The sequence below is a fragment of the Anabas testudineus genome, chromosome 8 (genome assembly GCF_900324465.2).
Source record: "Anabas testudineus chromosome 8, fAnaTes1.2, whole genome shotgun sequence".
Lineage (NCBI taxonomy): Eukaryota > Metazoa > Chordata > Actinopteri > Anabantiformes > Anabantidae > Anabas > Anabas testudineus.
The window spans coordinates 9,591,612-9,613,639 of record NC_046617.1 but is presented as its reverse complement, the minus strand read 5'-3'; the positions used below and the strand labels follow the sequence as shown (position 1 = coordinate 9,613,639).

The 22,028-nt window shown below is 41.3% G+C and overlaps 4 protein-coding genes across 4 annotated transcripts in view; 1 reads left to right on the top strand and 3 right to left on the bottom strand.

Moving 5' to 3' along the window:
- Positions 1–104: 104 nt before the first annotated feature.
- psmc3ip (PSMC3 interacting protein) lies at positions 105–2,190 on the bottom strand. The gene is made up of 8 exons (XM_026358870.1): positions 2,078–2,190; positions 1,794–1,894; positions 1,632–1,721; positions 1,438–1,549; positions 1,171–1,316; positions 1,004–1,057; positions 601–660; positions 105–509 (listed from the first exon to the last, which is right to left on the bottom strand). Exons 1-8 carry the CDS (start codon positions 2,094–2,096, stop codon positions 453–455), a joined length of 639 nt encoding a protein of 212 aa, XP_026214655.1. The 5' UTR covers positions 2,097–2,190; the 3' UTR covers positions 105–452.
- Positions 2,191–3,316: 1,126 nt separating this feature from the next.
- On the bottom strand, positions 3,317–10,457 carry retreg3 (reticulophagy regulator family member 3). Its single transcript, XM_026360640.1, has 10 exons — positions 10,361–10,457; positions 9,885–10,160; positions 7,927–8,033; positions 7,490–7,520; positions 7,253–7,379; positions 6,974–7,058; positions 6,311–6,448; positions 5,710–5,789; positions 4,760–4,892; positions 3,317–4,676 (listed from the first exon to the last, which is right to left on the bottom strand). Exons 2-10 carry the CDS (start codon positions 10,130–10,132, stop codon positions 4,129–4,131), a joined length of 1,497 nt encoding a protein of 498 aa, XP_026216425.1. The 5' UTR covers positions 10,133–10,160; positions 10,361–10,457; the 3' UTR covers positions 3,317–4,128.
- A 1,497-nt stretch (positions 10,458–11,954) lies between these two features.
- tubg1 (tubulin, gamma 1) lies at positions 11,955–19,505 on the top strand. Its single transcript, XM_026360652.1, has 11 exons — positions 11,955–12,170; positions 12,559–12,671; positions 12,909–13,076; positions 13,162–13,230; positions 14,264–14,343; positions 14,447–14,573; positions 15,606–15,692; positions 16,371–16,520; positions 16,596–16,748; positions 16,843–17,004; positions 17,524–19,505. Exons 1-11 carry the CDS (start codon positions 12,122–12,124, stop codon positions 17,719–17,721), a joined length of 1,356 nt encoding a protein of 451 aa, XP_026216437.1. The 5' UTR covers positions 11,955–12,121; the 3' UTR covers positions 17,722–19,505.
- Positions 17,626–22,028, bottom strand: part of plekhh3 (pleckstrin homology, MyTH4 and FERM domain containing H3) — a 28,478-nt gene continuing 24,075 nt past the window's right edge. The window contains exon 13 of the mRNA XM_026360628.1: positions 17,626–21,212. Within this exon, the coding sequence (XP_026216413.1) occupies positions 21,042–21,212 (171 nt within the window). The 3' untranslated portion in view covers positions 17,626–21,041. The remainder of the gene's footprint in view (positions 21,213–22,028) is intronic.

The following is a 22,028-nucleotide window of genomic DNA, read 5'->3' as shown; positions in this document are numbered from 1 at the left end:
GAGTGGAAAGAAAATCTGTATGGTAATAACGGTGATAAAATAAAAACATAAATAACAAAGTTAACTGCTAAATACATTGAGTTTATTTACAGTCTGTTTGAATAGCAAGACAGTCTTGAACATGTGATAAACAATGTACATCTTTTAAAGCTACATAGGCTCAGGATTTGTTTTATGGCTTTAAAAAGGGAAAATTAAACCACTTTTGCCTACGATGTGCAAATCATCCCCCCATCCTGTCTGATCATGTGATGTAGTGTCTCACAGATTTCTGCTATTTTTGTACAAATATACTTTCAACTACAAATGATTTTCCTTTATTAAAGACGCTATTTGTTTGAAAACTAAGACTAAGTAAATCTGTGGCTCAGACCTGTCTGACCTGTCTCTTTAGCTAAGAACTGCACAGGATTACAATGATAAAGTAGCTGAACAAGCATCTCTTTGTTCCTTCAAATACTTGGAACAACCACCTTACAGTCCTCATCAGTCTCCACTCCAACTTCATCCTGTAAGAGCAACATCGGGCACGTTATTAATCCGTACTGTAAACAAACACATTCAGGTAAATCACCTACTGCAGTAGTTTCTGTCACTCACCAGAAACTCCTTTTTGCTTTTAGGATATCCCTCTAAGATTGCGTTAATCATGTCTGAAGCCTGAGTGAGAGTGTATTATATCTGTCACTTTAGTGGCAACAAGTTATACTTTCTCTGTCATCTCACGTTAAACCTATGTTGCGTTGTCAAACTAGAACCGATAAAAGAAATGCATTTTTGACAATTTTACTAATTTACAACATCTCTGAGTTCACAGTGATGGTTTCAGTTTATTTTATCTGAAGTTAAGGAAAAAGAAAAACATTGAATTATCACTTAAAGAGTGCAGGAACCAAAAATGTTTGTTTAAAAAAATAAACAATGAACAGATTATCAAAATAGTTGCTGACTAATATTCTGTCAACTATTAATCAACTAGTCAATGCAGTTGTGTATACATTACCAATCTCTTCCTCTTTTTCCACTCTTTCACATAAACACTGCGCTCCTTATTAACCTGCAGATGAAAATAAGTGGTAATGTGCAGTAAAAGGAAAGCAAACAGTATCTTCACTAAGTTTCCTGGATGACTTGCTCTGCACAGAACACACAGATGCATCCCCCCCCCACCTTCTCTTTCTCTTCAGGTGTGACGTGATTAGTGGCTGATTTAATCTGCTGCAGACGCCCTCTGAACCCTGAACACTCTGCTTTCAGCTGGTGGATCTCAGATATCATTTCCTCTGTTGTTAAGGAACTGTTGAGTTCCTTTAGCTCTGTAATCAGAGATTTAACACAAGGTCAACACAACAACATGGACCCTACAGACAACAGCACTAAGTTTGTCCTATTTAAAAACAGCATGTAACAACACAAAGTGCCTCAAACGGTGTGGACCTGCATCTAGTTGCCTGCAGCTCTGTGTGAGGGCCTGAGCCTCTGCGCTGAGCTCCGACAGCTCACTGTCCATCGCCTTCAGGTCTGCATCGTTCACGTCTTTGAACTGAGCCTGCAGGGAGAGTTAGCAGTCTCATTTATACGTTATGTTGCTGTGCATGTATATCTGCAGCCTTTCAGCTGGACACACTAACCTGATCAGCGAAATAAATCTTTTGTTTGCCATATGTTTTCTCCTTTATCTTGCCCTCTAGAGCCAGCAGCTCCATGGCTTTGACCACCGCCTGCAGGATGCAATAAGTCGTTAACTGTCTGCAACACACAGCCCAGCTCAACATGACAAGTAGCCATCTCACCGTTTTGCCCAACCCATGCTGCTTTTGTAAATTACAGAAAACATCCTGAGCGCTGTAAGGACGGTTCTTCTCATTCAGATAGGCGAGGATAAGTGGGCCACCTGTGGAGGAGAGCAAGGTAATACATGAGCAGGACGGTCAGCTAGCTTACTGCGTTAGCATGCTAATGAAAGTGTAAGCCTCAATGTCTCATCTGTGATGCTAACGAACATCGTCCGCTCCATACGTTTGTCTAACGCCAGCTGCCTTGCTACAGTCTGACACAAAGCGAAACGTGGACTTACAGTTGTCCTTTTTACTCATTTCTGGCGAGTCCACTTTCCACAGCAGCTTTTCCACAGTCGGGTTTCGCGCGAAACATGCGTCACAGAAAAGATCGTTTATGCTTAAAGACGCATCACACCGCTGGAAGTTTCTCAGCGTTTTGGAGGAAGCTGTGTGGGAGATCTGCACAAAGTGGCTCCAGGAAGTTTTAAGTTTACATTTCCAGTTGTAAAATCCCAACATGTTGCCCGTTTTGTTTATTTGGTGTATATCGTAGCTCTGGCTGGGCCTTTCCTTGCTTCATGTTATTGTCTTGTTTACTAATTTAAATGAATTTGACATTACAGTACATTTTGCTTCCCATCACCTGTAATGATACCACAGACTAACATAATTGCAAACATTTTATTTTATACAATTTGCACATCAAAACATCTTAAAACCAGTTACAGAGAAGAAAATACACTACTTTGCACATGACATGATCAAATTGACTGCAGATCACTCATAATGAGGAGCTCATTCTTCACTGAGGTCCATTCATACAAACCTCAAAATCCCAGCAATTTCCATACAGTGAACTACGTTCACCTCCATGTGAGTGGATCCAGCAGTTTTTCTATCGTGCTGATCTTTTCCAGCTATATGTGCCTTCTCAGAATAACGAGAGCAATGTGTTTTTTTTCCCCACTATTAAAAACAGCATTTTAAGACTCTTCAATATATGCATTTAATGAATCTCAAAGGTGGCTCGTTTAAGTATGAAGTTCTATTTCCACTGACAATCATCAAGAGGAATGATCAGAACACAAAGCCACTTTAAACCTTTACAAACTAACAGTTGCAAGGATGACTTTCTATAGCCCAGACTTTCTATGTTGATGTAAACATGTTTCCCCATTAAAATAGTACAAGATCCATAAATTGAAGAATGTTTGACTATAAAACTTCAGCATGACTGTGAACTATATGAAATACAAAGATGATAAAAGATAAGGAAACCTGTTTAAATATTACTACTGAAAAAGAAAACACTCAAAGCTAAGGACTCGTTCAATGTATTAAACATGGACACAATATGTTATTGAGCTGTATTCAAGGGCAGGAAAATTAAAAATAGTCCTAATCTGATAGAAAAAAATAAACATGTCACCCTGGGGTACGAGTTCATAAATAAAATGATCGTCAAATGTACCCAAGGGTCAGATATCGTAAGTCTGTAATGTGAAATTATTCAAAAGGAATAAAATACATCAAGATGCTTTCATATGTTTGACAGCAGAAAAGAAAAAGCAATGAAAAAAAATAACAGCAACTAAAATATTATTTAAAAATAATATTCATCTTCATCATAGAAGAAAATCAACAACTGTGTTTTTAAAGTTCTCATTTAGTACCTGTAACCAATAAATCATCTTCTAACAGATTATTTGCACACGTTAATTGAAAGGACAGAGCACTAATATCAACAGCAACACAGACAGCTGTTTCCTAGAAGAAGAAAAAAAAATGAAAGTGAAAAAACGAGGCTTCAATTATCTATCCCAAAATGTAAAACGCTGATTCATTATGGCATTATCAAAGCAACGTGGCTCAGCTCAAACAACAGGAATGTCCTATTTGGTCCCATGTTTATATAGCCCTGTATGTCTAGACCTCCTTGTATAAAAGATGTCATGGGCGCTGTTACTTAGTGATAGTCACTAACATGTACCCCTGTAACTCATGGCTGCATAAAGTCACAAGACTGCAACAAGGCTCAATAATGCTGGTTTACTTAATGTCTGTATGCGACTGATTTTTTTTGTTGCGTTTCCTATTGCTCAGCCTACAAAATAACTTTTTTTCTATATGCTCAGGGTTTAAAAGTAGAGGCGAGAGAGTTTGAAAAGACTGAGAAAATAAAATACTTCACAGTGATAAACTGATGCCTATCAGAAGCAGAGCTGCTGTTACCTAAATCGTTTTTCACTGCACACATTCATTCACTCATCAACACATACACTGCCGAGGAAGTTGCAGCCATGTGTGCGCGTACACACACACACACACACACTCTCTCTAACATGCCTTATTGTGGTTTACCCAGCAGGCTAGACAGAAAGGTAGACCCCTGACTCTCTCCCCGTCTAGGACCCCCTCCTCCTCCAAGAGGATCCATCTGGTTCAGTTCAGACTGATCCAGCATTTCAAAGTCCTCTCCGTCCAAGTCTGTGTCCAGCTCGGAGCTGGACTGTTTGCGATAACTTCTCTGGGCTCCAGCTTTTGGGGGGCATTCTCTGCGCTGAGAAGCAGGAGGCCGAGGCTGCATCGCCCCGGCCAATGCTGCCTGGATCATGTTGCTGGCAATGACTCCAGCCAAATCTCCAGCGAAATCAGAGGCAGGAGGCAGGCCACTGAGAGAAAGTTCTGCATCCAGATCCTCCTGGTCTGAGTCCAAATGAGCATCTACATCCAGAACCGAATCCCGGTGACTAGATAGCCCAGATGGGCCCAGACTAGGTAGGCCGATGCTTGTGTCGTCATCGTCATCCATCAGGGTGGCGTCTGGGTTTATTGAGGGGAAGTCAGGGAGGTCTTGAGCGAAGGACTCCTCAGCATCACTGTGTCTGTCAAGGTCTGATGAAAAACACAGGCAGGAACAAGGTGAGAGACAGGGACAAACCCAAAAATAAATTCAAATAACATCTGCAATAGCTTACCCTCAGAGCCTTCCGTGAGTGGGGTCTGTCCACGTGACAGGTTAAATGTTCCGTTATCAGTGTAGGACACCTCAGCATCGGAGTGCTCAGAGTCTGTCAGTGCAAGTTCCTTCGCAACAACAGCATCATCAAACTAGAAGAATGAAAAGTTCAAATATCTTTTACTCTCGTACTTAAAAATAATGTAAATAAGTTCCAAATAAATGTGGTGAGTAACCTGAAATTCTCAAATACTAAGTCAAAATTATGAGATTTTTTTTTTATCTGAAAATTGTGACTTAACATTTGTTTAGTATTTTTATTGTGACAAACTTCTATCCCTTTATTATTCCATGAAAGGTGTACAAACATTTTGAGCTTCACTATTAGTGTTCCCCCCCCTTTCTGTTTCTGTTCAGGTTCAACAGGTTTCGCCACAAACATGTATTCACACAAAGTAAAAATAAATGAAGTTCATAGACTCAAAAGGAAGTGGCTTAGATGTCACGGTAACAAAATACCAATTAATGTAGAACGTGTAACTAAACTATTAGGCCTGACTGTAGTCACTCTATAAATGGAACAACAATGATGATAATTAGATAAGTAGACAAGCTTACAAGATGTGTCTTTACGCACATGATGAGTGTGCACTGAACACAGGACAAATGAGTATGTAAAAGAAAATTTAGGATTTAGGGAGGCCACAGTGCAGCCCACCTTTACAACAATATTATGAGAGCACAAAGTGAAGAGAACCTTTCACAAACTAACTAAAATCTAATGAAAACTAATATAATTTTACATTACAAGCTGTATCAAAACCTAAAACCCATGTGAGCCAGGACCCACGCTTTTGTAACAGTGCAAAAATAAATAAATAAATAAAAGCTTCACTAACATCATTGTCAACAGAATAAGTGACCTAACTAACTGAAAACACAGAAATGCTGGAAATTACACAGACTTACTGTTGGGCAGAAAGCAGCCAACTCCTCCTCACTGTCACTGGCTTCACCTGAAGCTGAACCATGGGCAGGCCTCCGCAGAACTGCAGAGAAGAAAGAACAGTATACAGCAACAAAAAACTAAGTACTCAGTGGACAAAAATCACAGTAAGATGGATTAAGGCAAATAACTACTAATTCCTGGCAACAGGAATTTTTTTTGGAAAATACAAATGACTGTGTCATCTGTGATGAGGACAAATATATTATTCTTTTAAAATCAGGTATAATTAATGGGAAATGTGGGTTAAAGTATATACTGCTCTAAACAAATTGTTGAAAATGAGTCTAAACAATATGCACTTTTCAGTAAGTCAAGTCAAAAGGACTTTATATTTCAATGTAGCCACCACCAGTAGTGCCACCAGGGGGCGCTAAAGCATTATTATTAGCTACAGCTGATGACCAGTATGGTGTTTGCTGGACAGAAAAGAAGAGCCTGATTTTATCTGTTGTATTAAATGTAGTGAAGACAGGTGCATTCTTAAATAGTTATTTGAACAAATGCAGAGAGTGCCATTGTACGCTGTCATTAATTCTAATTATCTTCATCTTTACAACTTACACTGATTATCAATGGGCTTTGACATCATGTATCCACGAACGCTGAAGTCCAGCCGCTGCAGGACTGGCTCCAGCTTCACGCACACATGCTGAAAAACCCTGTGATAGGCTGCCAGAGGGGCCAGGAGGGTCGCCAACACTAGAGGACGAAGGAAGAAATATCCAGTTCATATGAAGGAGGAAGAAAGAGGTAGTTCTTGTTGTGTTGCTTAGTGAATGTAATGATGTGTTCTGTGTGTATATAGACACCAACATGCCTCTTTTAGCGTGAACAGAGACAAAGTGAGGCAGAGAGAGCAGCAGGGGGGTTTAACATGTAGACTACAATCTGCTGCTTGGTTCAGTTGTGAGAAGAGACGGACTTGGCAGGTCTCGGCTCCCACGTTCTCCAACCCACACTTGTTAGAGGTCAAGAGATTAGCTCGGTCTGCGCATGACCTCCTTAGCTTTCTCCCTGGCTACCTTCCCTCCTTCACTCCTGCCTTGTGTGTCTCATCCTGGCTTTAATCACCTCACAGTCCAGAACCTGGTACTGGGCCCCTGCAGATTTAGTTTCACCATCTATGCATTTTTAATAGGAGCAGTCAGACTGAATTTCCCTGCCCACTTGGTCCCATGAAGAGGTTGAGTCTGTAGTAAGACTGCTTGAAAAGATCTAACTCACCTGCAGAGTAGGAGAGTGCCACTCCAGGAATGTAGCGCCCAACCATTGCCAAACACGTAAACACTCCGCAGGTCAGGATGCAAAACTGACAGAGAAACAAAGCACACGGCAAATCAAGTCTGAACCTACAAAACATGTTGTCTACAGTGTATTTATTCAATGCTTACTGGTCCATATGGACAGTTTACTAATTTGCAGAGTCACATAACAACAGACTAGAACTGAAGACGGATAATGTGGGGAAGTGGACATCAAACATAAAATTTAAAAAGTTGTCACCTTGCCGTGATTGTCTTGTTTGTATTGAACCAGATTTGATGTGAGAACTGCTGCACTGACCCAGGCCTCAGCCATGTGGTGGCACAGTTCAGGCACGCTGAGGATGTCAGGCTGCACCAGGCCCCAGCTAGACAAACACACAATATTATAAACACATTTATCACCCCTAATATTAGATCATTGATCTGAAACAACACTGGCTGCTGGTAACAGTCCACATACAACTGTGTAACAAACCTCTCATTTTCTGATTCATCCAGGTTTCTCACTGGAAAGAGAGAAAACATCACATTAAAAATTATTCTAAATACACATCAATTTAAGTTATTAATATAAACATGATGTATGCTATATATATCCTCATAAATGTTTAACCGCACATCACAATTTCTTCTAAAGGCTGTCTCCAATCTCTAATGCACCGGACTTTGTGCACTGAGTATGTAAAGTCCAAAAACAGGTACTGTTCCACGTGTAATACAAATCTCTTGCAAAGTCCAGAGTGCAGGTCTGCTTACTCACAGTGTACATGGTGTAGAGTGTATCACAGAAAACTGGGGAATGGTCTGAGGTCTAAGCTATGGTTAATTAAAAAACATCTACAAGAATCCAGGAAAGTAAAGAAAAAAAATGCAGAACATCTCAGAGAGCCCCATAGAAGCAACTTGCAGCACCTCTCATCTCTGGCCAGATCTTGTTTCTCCAGGTATCAACACAGACAACCACAGCGAGACCAGAAGCCAACAGGAACAGCAGGCGCAGTGAGGTCAGGGCAAAAAACCTGGAGAACAATCAAACAGAGAAAAACACATGAATATATGAATGATGATCTACTGTTTCCTTGAGTCAGAACTAAGAAAAGAGGAAAAGAGGATGTTTTACACCCAATGCAGAGTACTCAGAAATTAACTAGAGAATACTAATTTACATCCACTAACAAAAGTTCCAGAAGCACATCTAAATTCAGAAACTACAGGTGTCCAGATTTCCATCTCTGCAAGTGTGTTGTCCATTTTCACAGAACTTGATTTCTCTGCCAACAAGTTAAATCTCCAAGTGTTGTTCTACTTTCAAATCACAAGGCTTTGTTGACCACAACAATGTTACATGATTCAGCAAATCAGCAGTTTTAGATTGACCTAACAAAGAATTTGTTGGCAGAACAACTTTTAGTATTCAGGGTAGCAGTGCAATTAGTAGCTAGAATCTGTTTTTTATTTTTTTTAAATGATAAAATGCAAACATGTATGCAAACCACAACGTAAACACTTGTACTGCAAAATAACACAAAAATAATCAAATGGGCCCATTTACAAATGCTTTAAATCCACCATGTCTTTTGAAGATGTAGTTTATGCTATGGTGGTGCTGGAGTTTATTATTTGGTGTGTTCCACTGTGTGATTAATGTTGCCCATATTCCCTTCCCATCTCCATGCGAGTTTCCATTGTCAGTCAGTTCATGCATAAATATGGGCTATGAATGCATCTTTGAGGGGATTAGTCTGCAGCACTGACTGTGTATTGAAGCTAATATAACAGGGAGTCAAGACGAATATCCTGACATGTCCAGTGGTCGAATCAAATAAAATTGTAACGCCTGTGCTCCACAAGCAGGCTTGGCAGCCCGATTTTCGCTCCTGTGTGATTCTTACAGTGTAACAATATTAAGGTCACCTAATTCAGCCAGTCCAAGTCCTTCTCTCTCCTTTCTTCTCTTCTTAAACAATGGCTTTTTAAGGCTGATTGAATTTAATGCTGATTTGATGTTAATGCTGGGTTAACATAATTCCAAGTAGTAGACTGTAATCAAGTACGTTTTCTCAAGTAGCTTGTACTTTACCTAATAGTATTTTTTGTTGATCTACACTTCTCCAATACATTTCAGACAGCAAAATTGTATTTTTTACACAATCCTGTTTATTTTACATCCAGTTACCAGCTAAACTTCCAATTAACATTTTATATGTGAACATGATCAGCTCATAAACTCTAGAATCCATAAAGTTGCTAAGTAGTGACATTTAGGAAACATAATCCCATACTCTAAATGGTGTCATTCTGCATACTTACTACTTTTTGTTTTTACATGTGAGACTTTAAATACTTTAAATGTTGCTCTCTTCATCCGTTACTTTGATTTGTACCAACGCTAAGAAGAGATGCATATAAATAGACCACTATTCAGTGGCATGAGTTGTATACTTTATGTCTTACACATCTGCTAGAACCAAGCCACAAATAGACTCTTGCTGCATGTGAACCTCAGCTTCAGTTTGCAGCCTCCACCTACCTCAACATGCACACCAACAAAGAAACGGGTAAAGCGGATAATCTGCTGCACCACGCTGTTTTCAAGGTTGAGAGACCAGTTCATTGGGGACCGACTTTAAATTACAAGTGTTTGTTAAGTATGTGCATGAGTAGTGCTACTAGCCAGCCATCTGTTTTGTCTCATCTCCTAACGACAGGTGAAACGTGTGTATTGTGTAAAAGCACCAGTTGCTTTCAGCCATGTTTTGCTTTCTCCTGACGACCAAACTGTCCCTGAACTGTCTGAACATGGGTTGCCACAACACATGGAACCAGTTTGACCCCAACATGTGCAAAGTTTAACATTATCTGAGACTCACCAGAACACAACGTTGACCACAATGTAAAGAAGCACACACTGCAGGGGTCTCTCCCACACCAGGACGGACTGCAGGTAGGTCAGGACGGGCTCGTAGGGCCCCAGTCGGGACTGAAGAGCCGCTTTGACAGCCCGGACCCGACGGTCTCTCTCGCTGGAACACGGTCGACTTCGCAGAGAGACACTAGACCCCTGCTCGGATGAGCAACCCTCCGTGGATGTGTCTTCCATAGCTCCAGCGAACGCCATCTTCGCGTCTGGTGCAGACGGAGTAAGCCTGTAAAACACATTAAAGACTTAAGTGGAGGCAGGTGAAGAGCGGCAGCACGGAGCCGATGCTAACGGGTTTAAGCTAACAGCGAGGGACAGCGACTGGACCATCGTGTTGGCGTCTAACAACAAAACGCTAGCGTCGGTTACAAACAAGCCTCTTAGGGGAGTCATTGTGGAAAAGTGTTCAAACGAGCTGGCACCTACTATTTTGTCATCCTTGCAGAAATGTCGCGCTCTCCGCGGAAACTGACAATATGGCGTAAAGCGAACCCCGTTTTCCTGAGAGCTCCGCTGTCCAATCAGAAGCCGGTGTCATGCTGCGTTCAGGTGCCATGGGAAAACGTCACATAAACACACAAGCAGTGTTTGTACCAGTTTCTTACGAGGCTCGATTTATAACTTTTACAGTAACCAGTTCACTAAATAGTTCTGTTACTAGTTAATACGCCATTTGCTCATTCTTTATAGATCATATAGTATCCATTTTATGATACACTGATTTCTAGGTTGTATGTTTGCACGACACATTTTAAGACATTTGTAATTTTTAGATAGATTCCTGCCATGGACAGTTATTATTTATAACCCGTGTCTCCAGGAACTGTTTGACAAAGCTTATTGTTGGAGCTGGCCCAGGTGAGTGCACCATCAGTTTGCTTAGACTGTTTTCCCTTGATTCACAGAGCTCCTTTCCTCTCCACTCTTTCACATTAATGTGCCACCATTGCATGTCATTACCCTTGTATCCTCTTCCTCTCATAGTTGTGCTTCTTCCTCTCTCTCTCTGTATCTTTCTGCAGGTTTATCCGGCCTCTGAGCTGTTTGTCTCCTGTGTGCAGTCACTGGCCCTAACAACCTGCCCAGTCTATTCATTGCTGCTTGTAGTTCTTCTTTTGTCACTTGTCGTTCTTTTCTCTCTCCACTTTATATGTCCTCATCCCAACCGACTGAGGCAGTTGGCCGCCCACCCTGAGCCTGGATCTGATGGAGGTTTCTTCTTTTAAAGGGAGCTTTTTCTCTCCACTGTCACCTACTGTAGGGTTTGCTCCAGTGAGACTTTGGATTTCCTATGTAATAATTTATATTGCTAAATTATGTAAAGTCTTAAAACTTATATTTTAAAGCACCTTGAGTTGACCTTTGATGTGATTTGGTGTAATAAAAATAAACGAAATTGAAAATTAAATTAATAAATAATGAAGTTTGAAGTAAAACATGGCAACCTAAAGTGTTTAATATGACTGTCCTGAAAAGCACCAATAATTGTATGCATTTAAATATGAATCACAGCCATCCTGGTAGTTGCAAAATATATATCCATGTAAATAAGTAAAAGTAAAGCAAGTTTTTTTAAATTATGGTGGAGTTTTCTATATTGTTCTCGTCACTTTGAAACGACATACAATTGCAATCGTAACATTAGTTTATTTTGAAGGAATTATCCGGAAGTATTGACGGTGTCCTAGATTCTTGGCATGGATGTTTATGGGGAGGGGGAATTCAAAATCCGGCCCCTTAAAGCTAATAGTATTGATCAGCAGCAATCGTGTTAATAGTAGTAGTTTTGTGAAGTTACGCACTGTGGCCGATGAAAAACACTGAACATTCATGAGTGAAGGTCATCAACTCCACAAGACGGATATAACCGGGGGAGACTTTCAAAATAAAACGTCCTAATAGACAAACAGAAAAAGAATATCTCCGTGGTGCTAATGCGATTTTAGCGTGTTGAAACGACAAGTCAACACATCTTTTTGAATGTGTCCATTTGTTTTCCTAATGATCCACTCCAACACAGCAGAGGGCGGTATGAGTATTTCATGAGGGATCCGCCGTCAAACAGAGGAAGACGACTGTTTGGAGCGTCACCAAGCGGGAAGGAGCGGGCTGCTGGGGAAGCGGTCTGTTTTCTTGTGTTATTTATTTAGCTAGCAGCCAGCTGGCTAAAAACAGAAGCTGCTGAAGATGCCACGGGAAATCATAACACTCCAGCTGGGACAATGTGGAAATCAGAGTATGTGGACGACGTTGTTAAAATTGAACTTGGCATCCTTATGACAGTTAGCATTAAGTTAGCTAGCTAAGATGATCTGTCTCCACGCTGGTCAATAGCTAGTTTCACGTCCAGCTAATTCAAAATGTAATAAAGACATAGACAGTGCCAATAAAAGTCGAGTATTTAGCTTGTGGGTAATGGCTAGAGTAACTGCTACATAGCAAATGTCACCTAACGTTAATTAAAGTAACGTTAGCTGACGGTGCAGTGTCATTTTAAGAAGTTATACTGCCAGTGAAGCTAACACAAAGGAAATATGGTTCCTGTGATGAGGCATTTATAAATGGATAAATAGCGTGGCCTAACGCACACATTACGCACACTTGCTTCTCTGTGTGTTTTCCAGTCGGTTTTGAGTTTTGGAAGCAGCTGTGTGCAGAGCATGGCATCAGCCCAGAGGGGATTGTCGAGGACTTTGCAACTGAAGGCACAGACAGGAAGGATGTGTTTTTCTACCAGGTAACAGGCGCAAACATTTATAGTTTCCCTTCATTGTCCTTTATGGCAAAAGCTTATCCGTCTGCACCCCTGTATACAATTTCTGTTGATGCTTGTGTGCGGCTGTGATGCAACAACAGTATTTGCCAGTAGATGGCGTGCTTGTAGTGGAAGCTGAAAGGACCTGCAAGGACACTGCAACCTATTCACTGTGCAGCTTCATCAACTAACCCCTTGGTTGTTCATAAAAATCCACAGGCTGATGACGAGCACTATATCCCCCGTGCAGTACTCCTCGACCTGGAGCCAAGGGTGATCCACTCCATCCTCAACTCCCCTTATGCAAACCTGTATAACCCAGAGAACATCTACCTGTCTGAGCATGGCGGAGGAGCTGGGAACAACTGGGCGAGTGGATATTCACAGGTGATCCCTAGAAATTACATGTTTCCTTAATTCTTATCCAAATCAAGACACAAAAACCTGATGTATCTAAAACATGTTCTTGCAGGGCAAAAAAATCCAAGAGGACATCTTTGACATCATTGACCGGGAGGCAGATGGCAGTGACAGTTTGGAGGCAAGTTTAATTTTATGTGTAATTTATCACACACAGACTGTAACTAGGGATGGTACTGACCATCAACCACATGTAAAAAGCTCATTTAAAAGTAAATGTACGCTGCTTTGTGTAGAAATAGCATACTGTTTAGTCAGCTGACCCATTTAACCTCAAGAGCAACTTGCAGCTGGAACCTGGTCTTCAAACAGCCAGGGAAGTGTAGTTTACATGATAAGTTTATCGAATGAGTAACCTAAAATGAGACAATAGGGTCCTGGGAACAGACATGTAATTTTGTATGTTGTTGTGGTCTTTCCCTGCGCCCATTTTGCATCTCTTTCTAGTTGTTTTGTGTCTTGTTGTTATTTTGTTTATCTTTTTCATCTATTTTAGTAACCAGCTAAAGCTTAGGTGGTCTCCTGACCCCTTTGTCCTTGCACCAGGGCAAATTCTTGTGTTTTAGTTGTGGTGAAATGTACGTACAGTAGAACTCAGTGACTTGACATGTTTAAATGGTGCCAGTGTCTGTCATCTCAAAACCAGCAAAGCCCCATCCATGTCTCACTATTATTCTTAGCCTTTTTTTTTTTTTTTTTTTTTTTGGGTGAACTTTTTTCAGCTTCCAGCCTCCCATACAATAACACTTGCATTTCCCCTCTAAGGTCTGCAATTTCTGTAGCTCTTTCACATTATGACCCCACATTATTATTTAGTGTGTGTACTCATGGGTTCATTGGATAGGAAGGTGGGCCGAGCTGCCGTGAGGTTGTGTATGTTGGCAGGGTGTGGCGTGTAGAATGTCTGGTGATAATAGCCGGGCGAGTGTTGAAGGCAGGTATTACAGGGCTGTCTTGGGGGGTGAGGGAGCCTATTTGTGAGGTGGGGCAGCTCTCCCAATTTATATAACTGCTAGGGGAAGAGAGGCATTTGCTCACCCACACACACTCAGCTTTCTGCATCAGTTGAGTTTACAGTAAGCTCTACACACACGTGGCACACGTAGCTGTAAATTCAAACTGCATGTAATGAGTGACTCTTTTTATTTCTACAGGGATTTGTCCTGTGTCATTCCATTGCTGGGGGCACTGGCTCAGGGCTGGGATCCTATCTACTGGAGAAACTTAACGACAGGTTAACAAATATTAAATCTCAAATATTGGGGAGGATTGAATCATCACTTACATTTTTTTGTGATGTGTTGTATGTGTTTAAAGTATGCATATGTCTGACTCAGGTACCCAAAGAAGCTGGTGCAGACTTACTCTGTTTTCCCAAACCAGGATGAGATGAGTGACGTGGTTGTTCAGCCGTACAACTCGCTGCTCACGCTGAAGCGGCTCACTCAGAATGCAGATTGCGTGGTGAGCAGCAGCACTCTTGAATGGATGCTGATTAATCCCATTGCTCCCTTTTGCTTACAGACACAAGCATGGCACTAAAGACCCATACGGAATGACGTAAAGTGACTCAGTTCATGTTTATAACAAGCCCCTCTTTGTTGCACTTGAACAAACCAAAGGTAAAATACAACACTATAGCCAAACTCCTCCACTATCAACGAGATGAGACGGGGGAGGGAAGTTTCTTAAAAAGGTCATCAGTCATATTGCCTATAAAATTATGATGTCATGTCACACTGTTAAGTAAATTTGGCTTCATCTGTTCTGATGTAAATGGCAAGGGTCAAATAGCAATTACACACATCAAAGACATATGAATACAGCTTGATTAGGTCTCAAAGGCCTATTATACAGTAGTTGTCATAATGCCATTAAAGCTGTATTTTATGAACTGTGTTGATTAAAGGAAAATGCCGTCTAACTATAATCACAAAGACCTTTTGCCATTTTGCAAATGACAACTTTAAGTACGTTTACTTTGTGAAACAATGCCACAGATGTAGCGTAGTTTTTATGTTTCTGTGCTGAAAATATACTTTACATTGTCGAAGTACTTGTGCAGGAGACTAACAAAGTGGCAAACTGCAGCGCCAGCACATAGGGAATACAAATCAAAGTTATTAAATCTCAGTCTAAATGGGTGATCGTATTAGAGGTGCTCTGACAGTCTAATGGTGTTTCCTCTCTAATACCTACTTCCTGCAGAGTCTTGCATAATGTCCTCATGTTGATTAAATTAGCTGGAGAGCTAATAGAATCTGCTCAAGAATTGGTCCCCCTGTCGGGACTGTACAGTGTGTCTTTTATGCGTGCCTAACAGCAGCACACGTTGTTGCTTCTTAAGAAGTTCCTTGACTGCGTGGTTACTTCAATACCCTCTCAGGCTTCCTTTAACTTTATACCACTGTATTGACTTTCACCATGTTGTTGTGCTAGAGAGTCCCTTATTTTAATTAGTCTAATAATTGCCCTTTGTGTGCCTTTGGTCCTCAGGTGGTGCTGGATAACACGGCTCTGAATCGAATTGCCACAGACAGGCTGCATATCCAGAATCCCTCGTTCTCCCAGATCAATCAGTTGGTGAGTGAGAGACTTACATCCTTCTAACTTCTCCTTGTCAGAAGGTTTTAATTTTAGTTGGCAGCCTACGTCACTGCACTAGAACAAAGACAAAAGTAAGGACAGAGCTGTACCAGGCACATGTCGCTCCATGCAAAAATTACAAGATTTATAAACTAGTTTGGCGAGTCAGTTGCACGTCAGACTGGATTTTAGGTTTCTTAGAAATGAGCTGCACGTGGCTGCTCTTTCCGAACAGTGTGTCAACTTGTTCGACAGGAGCCACACACACAGATTTTGAATTTATGACACACTCCTTGTAGAGCTGGGTGATATAGGCAGCAAATGCTTTTTCCCCAAGCTTTGGATCACTTAGTGAGTTTAATCATTTCTGTTTTGGCAGAAAGATTAAGACGTCACCGGAAAAAAAATCATAATTTGTAGCACTTCATGCTGATGATGGCTGTCTGGCTAGTTGTAACTTCCCAGCAGGAGTAGCAAAGTAGAAACTGCATAATTTATAGTTGTTTCTAATAATAATAATTCTCATAACCAGATAATATTTGAATTATAATTACAATTGAGCTCATGATCATGCATAAACGAAACTATCAAATTAATTCATTTGATACATAACACACAGCTTACTTATTTTAACTTAGAAGTTATAATGGTGTAATTGAATCTTTATACACTCAGGTTTCCACCATCATGTCTGCAAGTACAACCACCCTGCGCTACCCGGGATACATGAACAATGACCTGATTGGCTTGATTGCGTCTCTCATCCCCACGCCCCGCCTCCACTTTCTTATGACCGGATACACACCGCTCACTACTGACCAGTCGGTGAGTTCTGTCGTTCTGTCAGAGAAAGTACCAGCATATTAAAATGAATATACTAAATGTTCAAATGTGTTTCAGATTGCCAGTGTGAGAAAAACCACAGTGCTGGATGTGATGAGGAGGCTTCTGCAACCCAAGAATGTGATGGTGTCCACGGGAAGAGAGAGGCAGCCGAGCCACTGCTACATCGCTATCCTGAACATCATCCAGGGAGAGGTTGACCCCACGCAGGTACACACAGGAGTAATGTGCTTATAAACTCTAGATTTCATTTTTTAATATGTTTGGAGAGCCTTTTATTTCAGTTTCACCAACTTGATTGTAGGTGCATAAGAGCCTCCAGAGGATAAGAGAACGTAAACTTGCCAGTTTCATTCCTTGGGGTCCTGCCAGCATTCAGGTGGCTTTGTCCAGAAAGTCCCCATACCTGCCCTCAGCCCACCGAGTCAGTGGCCTCATGATGGCCAACCACACAAGTATCTCCTCTGTAAGTGCTCATCTTAAAAGTTACATTCTCCTCCAGCCTGTATTTATACCACAGAGACGTGTCTTTGTTTGTTAAGTCAATACTTTGTCCTAAAAATTGAAGCTGAGCCACCACAGCAGACATTTAAGGTGAAATTCACAAAAAATAGGTTTTGCATTGTCATCCTGCCAAACCACATATTTCCTAAAACTGCAGAGCTTTTCTTGGTTTCAAACATCCGCTGTAAAGTTAAGGGGAAAAGGCATTCTTCTGATGTGATCAGATTGAGTAAGTCTTAACGGGCAGTCGTATTACAAAGCCCAAATTTAACCTTTTTTCTCATTGGGCTAGGTTTCAATTTAAGAAGGGGAAATCACAGTCTTCCAAGGAGGTCACAGTGAAGGCCTAGATTTCATTTTCATTTCTTGTAATGTAGAAGTTAAAAATAAAACAGAAAGTGTAGGAATTTTTAAAGAAATCAGAGTTGCAACCTGAAACAGGCATTTCATTGTGATGTCCTTTTCTGTTGCTACCCCACAGCTGTTCGAGCGGACGTGCCGGCAGTATGACAAGCTGCGTAAGCGAGAGGCCTTCCTGGAGCAGTTCCGCAAGGAGGACATATTCAAGGACAATTTTGATGAGCTGGACAATTCACGTGAAGTCGTCCAGCAGCTGGTAGATGAATACAGTGCAGCCACACGGCCTGACTACATTTCCTGGGGCACACAAGACCAGTGAACGGACATTTTTTTCTTATATCTCAACCACAACTCAGTCAGCATACACGCTTAGCTAGTTTACTGTAACCCAATTCATGTTGATGCTTCACTCTCCACAGTATTTGTTTTTCACACATTGGTGTCCCAGAACAGACAGGTATTTGGTTATATAGCCGCTTTGCTGAAATACATATTTATTGGCTTTTATAGTAATAGTTTAGTGTGCCTGTGTCTCTTGAAAAAAGACTGAGGGATGAGTGTTAACACCCACTGTCATATTAAACAAAAAGTAAACCAGTAAATTCTCAAGCTTAATTTAATAGTCTAGTGAAGTTAAATTAGGAGTACCTCCCTCTCCTAAGGTTGTGCGGAATAATCTGTACCTCCTAAACCCATAATCTCCCCCCTGTAGCCCCTTTTTCTGCTGTTGTCTTGTTTTGGTCTATTTTTATACTACAGTACTTGTTTGCAATCGATTTAAAAATGTCTACAGCGGCTGAAATGGTTGCCTTGAATAACGAGAGTTAGACCGACAGGATGCAGTGCACAATGGTAAACGTAAGTTCTTCTATCCCAGAAGACTCTGACATGGTGCTTTGTACCATCTCTCTGCATATTAGTTATTACTGTACATGAGCAACAGGAATATTAAGTTCAAGTTGGTCTTGAGCCAAAAATGGTAGTGTTACATACCTGCTATATAAATTGATATTTTAACAGCATTTGTCATCTACAATAAAGGAAGTGAGAGTTTGATGCACAGATGAACTAAGACAGATAATGTTTTAACACTTCTACACATCTCTATGCCTGTAAATATGCTCTAATGAAAAGCTGGTTCACTGGCATTCTCTGTACTGTCCAAGTGAGTAAGCTTTCATCTTGCTTTTCGCGTTGGACCTGTTTGAAATGAATAAACTAAGTTTCTGTTATTCTGTATTTTCAATTTCTACCTGGTTTAATCTGGAGGCACAGTTGGTTATGTTGCTTTCCTGGTAAAGAATGAAACATCTCTTTCTCTCCCACCTGCAGCTGCTGTGTACTGATGGCCGTTCATCTAACTCAGTTAAGGCTCATTACCACCAGGGAACATAAAGGCACTTAGCAACGCTTGCTCAACCAGCTATTGTTTTTAACCAGAAAAGCTTTGGGGGAGGCACCTCTCAGCTCTGCTGCTGGTGCCAAACTTCAGCCTTTCAGAAAATGTGCCTGGTAAACAACAGTCGAAAGCACGTTTTCAGAAAATGAAATTAGGAAAACAAATGGCACCAAAGATGAAATATGCTCAACGACACTTTTTTTAAATTAATTACATACAGTATTTATACATTTTATTGCACTTCCAAGTTAAAAACAAACAATAGTGCAATTAACTATACACACATTACATAAAAAGGTACCATGCAGCATACAAACAAGTTTAATGCAAAGCAACAACATCTGCAGTTGAATTTTTTTTTCTTCTTTTCCATATATGTAGCTCAGAGCTGCCTGCAGCTGCAGTAGAAAAAGAAAAACCTGCTTCTGAGCAGGAGACAGTCACTTATCAAGGCCATCCATGGTGACAGGACTTTAGTTTAGAGGCTGGTTATCGCATGGGGTTGTGTAGCAGACAGTACTCTAAAATGATCTTTATAAAGCCTAACCACTGTATGATTCCTTAAATTGTCATGGGGTGTACAATGTATACAACAGGATGTCTGATATTCAAGTTTAAAGGAAAATGAATAAAAATCCAAACTGTTAAATGAAACTAGGGAGATCTGTCTGCTTTGGGATAATTTCTTTGTATAAAAGCTTATTAAAAAAAAAAAAAAAAAAAATCTTTGGTCCATGCTTAATCCCATGACTTGGCAAAACTTTGGCTTCAAAAAATACAAAAAACGGTGAACACACTGGAGGAAGGAGCTACACAGGATTTACAAGATCAGATAAAGCAAACCTTAAGACATAATAGGACATAAATGACAGTAAAAAATAGCTAAATCTGCATAAATAATACTAGAAAAGCATTTAAGGCCTGATTAGAAAGGTTTAGGTTTAAATAACGGGACAATTAGGGCACTGATGGCAAATATGGTGTCACTTCTTAAATGATCTACATCAATGATTGGGGTTTATGTTTACTCTGAAGTTCACTTTATCCATGATATTTACAATGTGAAAATAACAATATTACACAGAGAAGCACCTGTTATTTCCAGCAGAGTAGAGCTGCATTAGCATACTAACATAAGCAACATAAGCAAAATGATCCAATCAGTCAAGTGTTAACCAAGTTTCATGTTGAGGATTTCAGCCAAGACAAGCAGCACAACAAAGGACAAATCAGAGCATTTGGTGGAAACAATGTAGAAGCAGCTCCAAAAGCCTTTGGTTTCTGTGAAACGCAATTAACCCACATCCTGAATGTGTCATCTAGGAAATGGTTTCTGGATCAAACAGGCACACATAGTCTTGCGCGCGCGCGCACACACACACACACACAACTGATAATCTCCTTAGGAAGAGTCTATATGGCTGCGGTAGCCAAAGTGACTTAGCTGCAGAGTTCAACATCTGTTTCCAGTTCCAAGTTCACATTGCTCACTGCATCAACAGTTCTAGGTAATGCAAGCTTGGCAGGGACCTTATGAAAACTGACCGTCTCTGAAGAACATGTCAGCATAAGGACATGTGAGTGTGTGTCTGTATGTGACCAAGAGTGAGCCAAAAGCAAGGGAGGTGTGTGTGTGTGTGTGTGTGTTTGTCACTGAACGTTCCCAACACTATTCCAGCAGTGCATGAGGGATGACGTCCTTCTAGGAAAGGCAAAACAAATATGGTGCACTTAAAGAGAGAGAAAAAGAGAGAGTAGTGTTTTCACTGTATGCCAGACCTTCACGAAGGGAGAACCACAGCTTATTGTTGCTGCAAGCCCTTACTCTCCCTGATGTAGCAAGGCTCACACCAACATCTCACATTGTCTGGGGTGTGGGGTAAGGTTGAGGGTGTAGCCATGTGGGGTAACGGAGGTGGTTGCGAGACAGGATGGGGCGGTACAGGGATGTGACACTTAATCAGCAACTGCTTTGGTTTCTGTGGGTTTCTGGACTCACTTGCACAACAGAGCCCGTTGCTTTCCCTTCCCCTCCCTCCTCCATCGGCCAGCTCCTTCAGCTGGAAAGCTCAGCAAGGGTTTATTTTCATGGATGAGGACCGAAAACAGCCCTCTCTTTGTTTTGGCTGCCGTACTGTTCCCAATGGAGGAGGCCGGGGGCCCTAAGGACTGGGCTATGGCCTCATAGGGGCCTGGAGGAGGTCAGTGGGGGTTGGAGGGTGTCCATGTATGGATCCCTCTCAAACAGTGTGTGAGGGTAGCTCCAGGAGGGTGGGCGTTGGTATCGAGCCCAGGTGACAGAAGCCCACGTCCGTGCTGTCTGCGATGGTGACGTCTGCATCTTCCCCTTTCCCTCGCTGGCGACGGATGGCACTGAAATACGCATTCATCAGCTGCATGATCTCAGTCAGCTGTGGCAGAGAAAGAGAGGGGAGGAGGGAGAGAAAGAGAGGTCAGATTGGTGGCAGTCTCAGTGTCTATCTGACATAGTCACAGCTGGGCGGAGGATGATGATGTCAACCAGCTGCTTGAAAAACTCAATCCTCCAGAAGCTGAGGATGATGCCTCACATGTGTGCGCAGATTTCACCACTTTGACAGATTTCGTCCAGCAGCTGTTTGTGAATTTGTCCTTCTATTGCTCTGTTACCCAGACCTTGGCGGACATGACCACCAAACCACCATAAGCCACCATGACCGTTAACCATACTCCACTCCTGTTGTTGCTTGCCTAAACATAGTGTTTAATATGCTCTATTAAAATTGCCTCCAAGCTTAAACCTTCACCTACTCCTAAACTGTTACCCTTGAATCAGCAGCTAATCTCTCCCTCTCCTTTCACTACAGGCCTAACCATAACCACCCCCTGCAAAAACTCAGTAACTCAAAACCATGCAAATGTATGTCAAGAGCAATATGAGGCCTTAAGTTAATAAAAGTAGAGGCCTTTCTGTGTTGTACTTCAGTTTGCCTGCACATCCAATAAATAAATAAAAGCCACTTTTGTGCCCCATGAGAGATCACAGAGGGTTTTTTTGTTCCGTGTGGGAAGATGCAAACAAATCTACTCCGTGAAAGGCAAGATTTGTTCTCCTCTGAAAAAAAAGTCTATTTGGACGAACATCTATGTTTCTGAGAAATGTTTTGCCTAATATTTTAATCTAACCACTGCAATAAAACTCACCCCCAGTTCCCATTTAATGCCAGGAAGTTCGACTTTTGGTGGTT

What these genes read in the sequence shown, in the direction of transcription:
- tubg1 (XM_026360652.1), top strand. Translation starts at nt 12,122, where the DNA reads ATGCCACGGGAAATCATAACACTCCAGCTGGGACAATGTGGAAATCAG. An exon ending in GGGCGAGTGGATATTCACAG is followed by an intron (nt 13,077 to 13,161) that starts GTGATCCCTAGA and finishes ATGTTCTTGCAG; the next exon opens with GGCAAAAAAATCCAAGAGGA. An exon ending in CGCTCACTACTGACCAGTCG is followed by an intron (nt 16,521 to 16,595) that starts GTGAGTTCTGTC and finishes AATGTGTTTCAG; the next exon opens with ATTGCCAGTGTGAGAAAAAC.
- retreg3 (XM_026360640.1), bottom strand. Translation starts at nt 10,132, where the DNA reads ATGGCGTTCGCTGGAGCTATGGAAGACACATCCACGGAGGGTTGCTCA. An exon ending in GTGGTCAACGTTGTGTTCTG is followed by an intron (nt 8,034 to 9,884) that starts GTGAGTCTCAGA and finishes ATTGTTCTCCAG; the next exon opens with GTTTTTTGCCCTGACCTCAC. An exon ending in AAAGCCCATTGATAATCAGT is followed by an intron (nt 5,790 to 6,310) that starts GTAAGTTGTAAA and finishes TCTTCTCTGCAG; the next exon opens with TTCTGCGGAGGCCTGCCCAT.
- psmc3ip (XM_026358870.1), bottom strand. An exon ending in AGCATGGGTTGGGCAAAACG is followed by an intron (nt 1,722 to 1,793) that starts GTGAGATGGCTA and finishes TGCATCCTGCAG; the next exon opens with GCGGTGGTCAAAGCCATGGA. An exon ending in CTGCAGGCAACTAGATGCAG is followed by an intron (nt 1,317 to 1,437) that starts GTCCACACCGTT and finishes CTCTGATTACAG; the next exon opens with AGCTAAAGGAACTCAACAGT.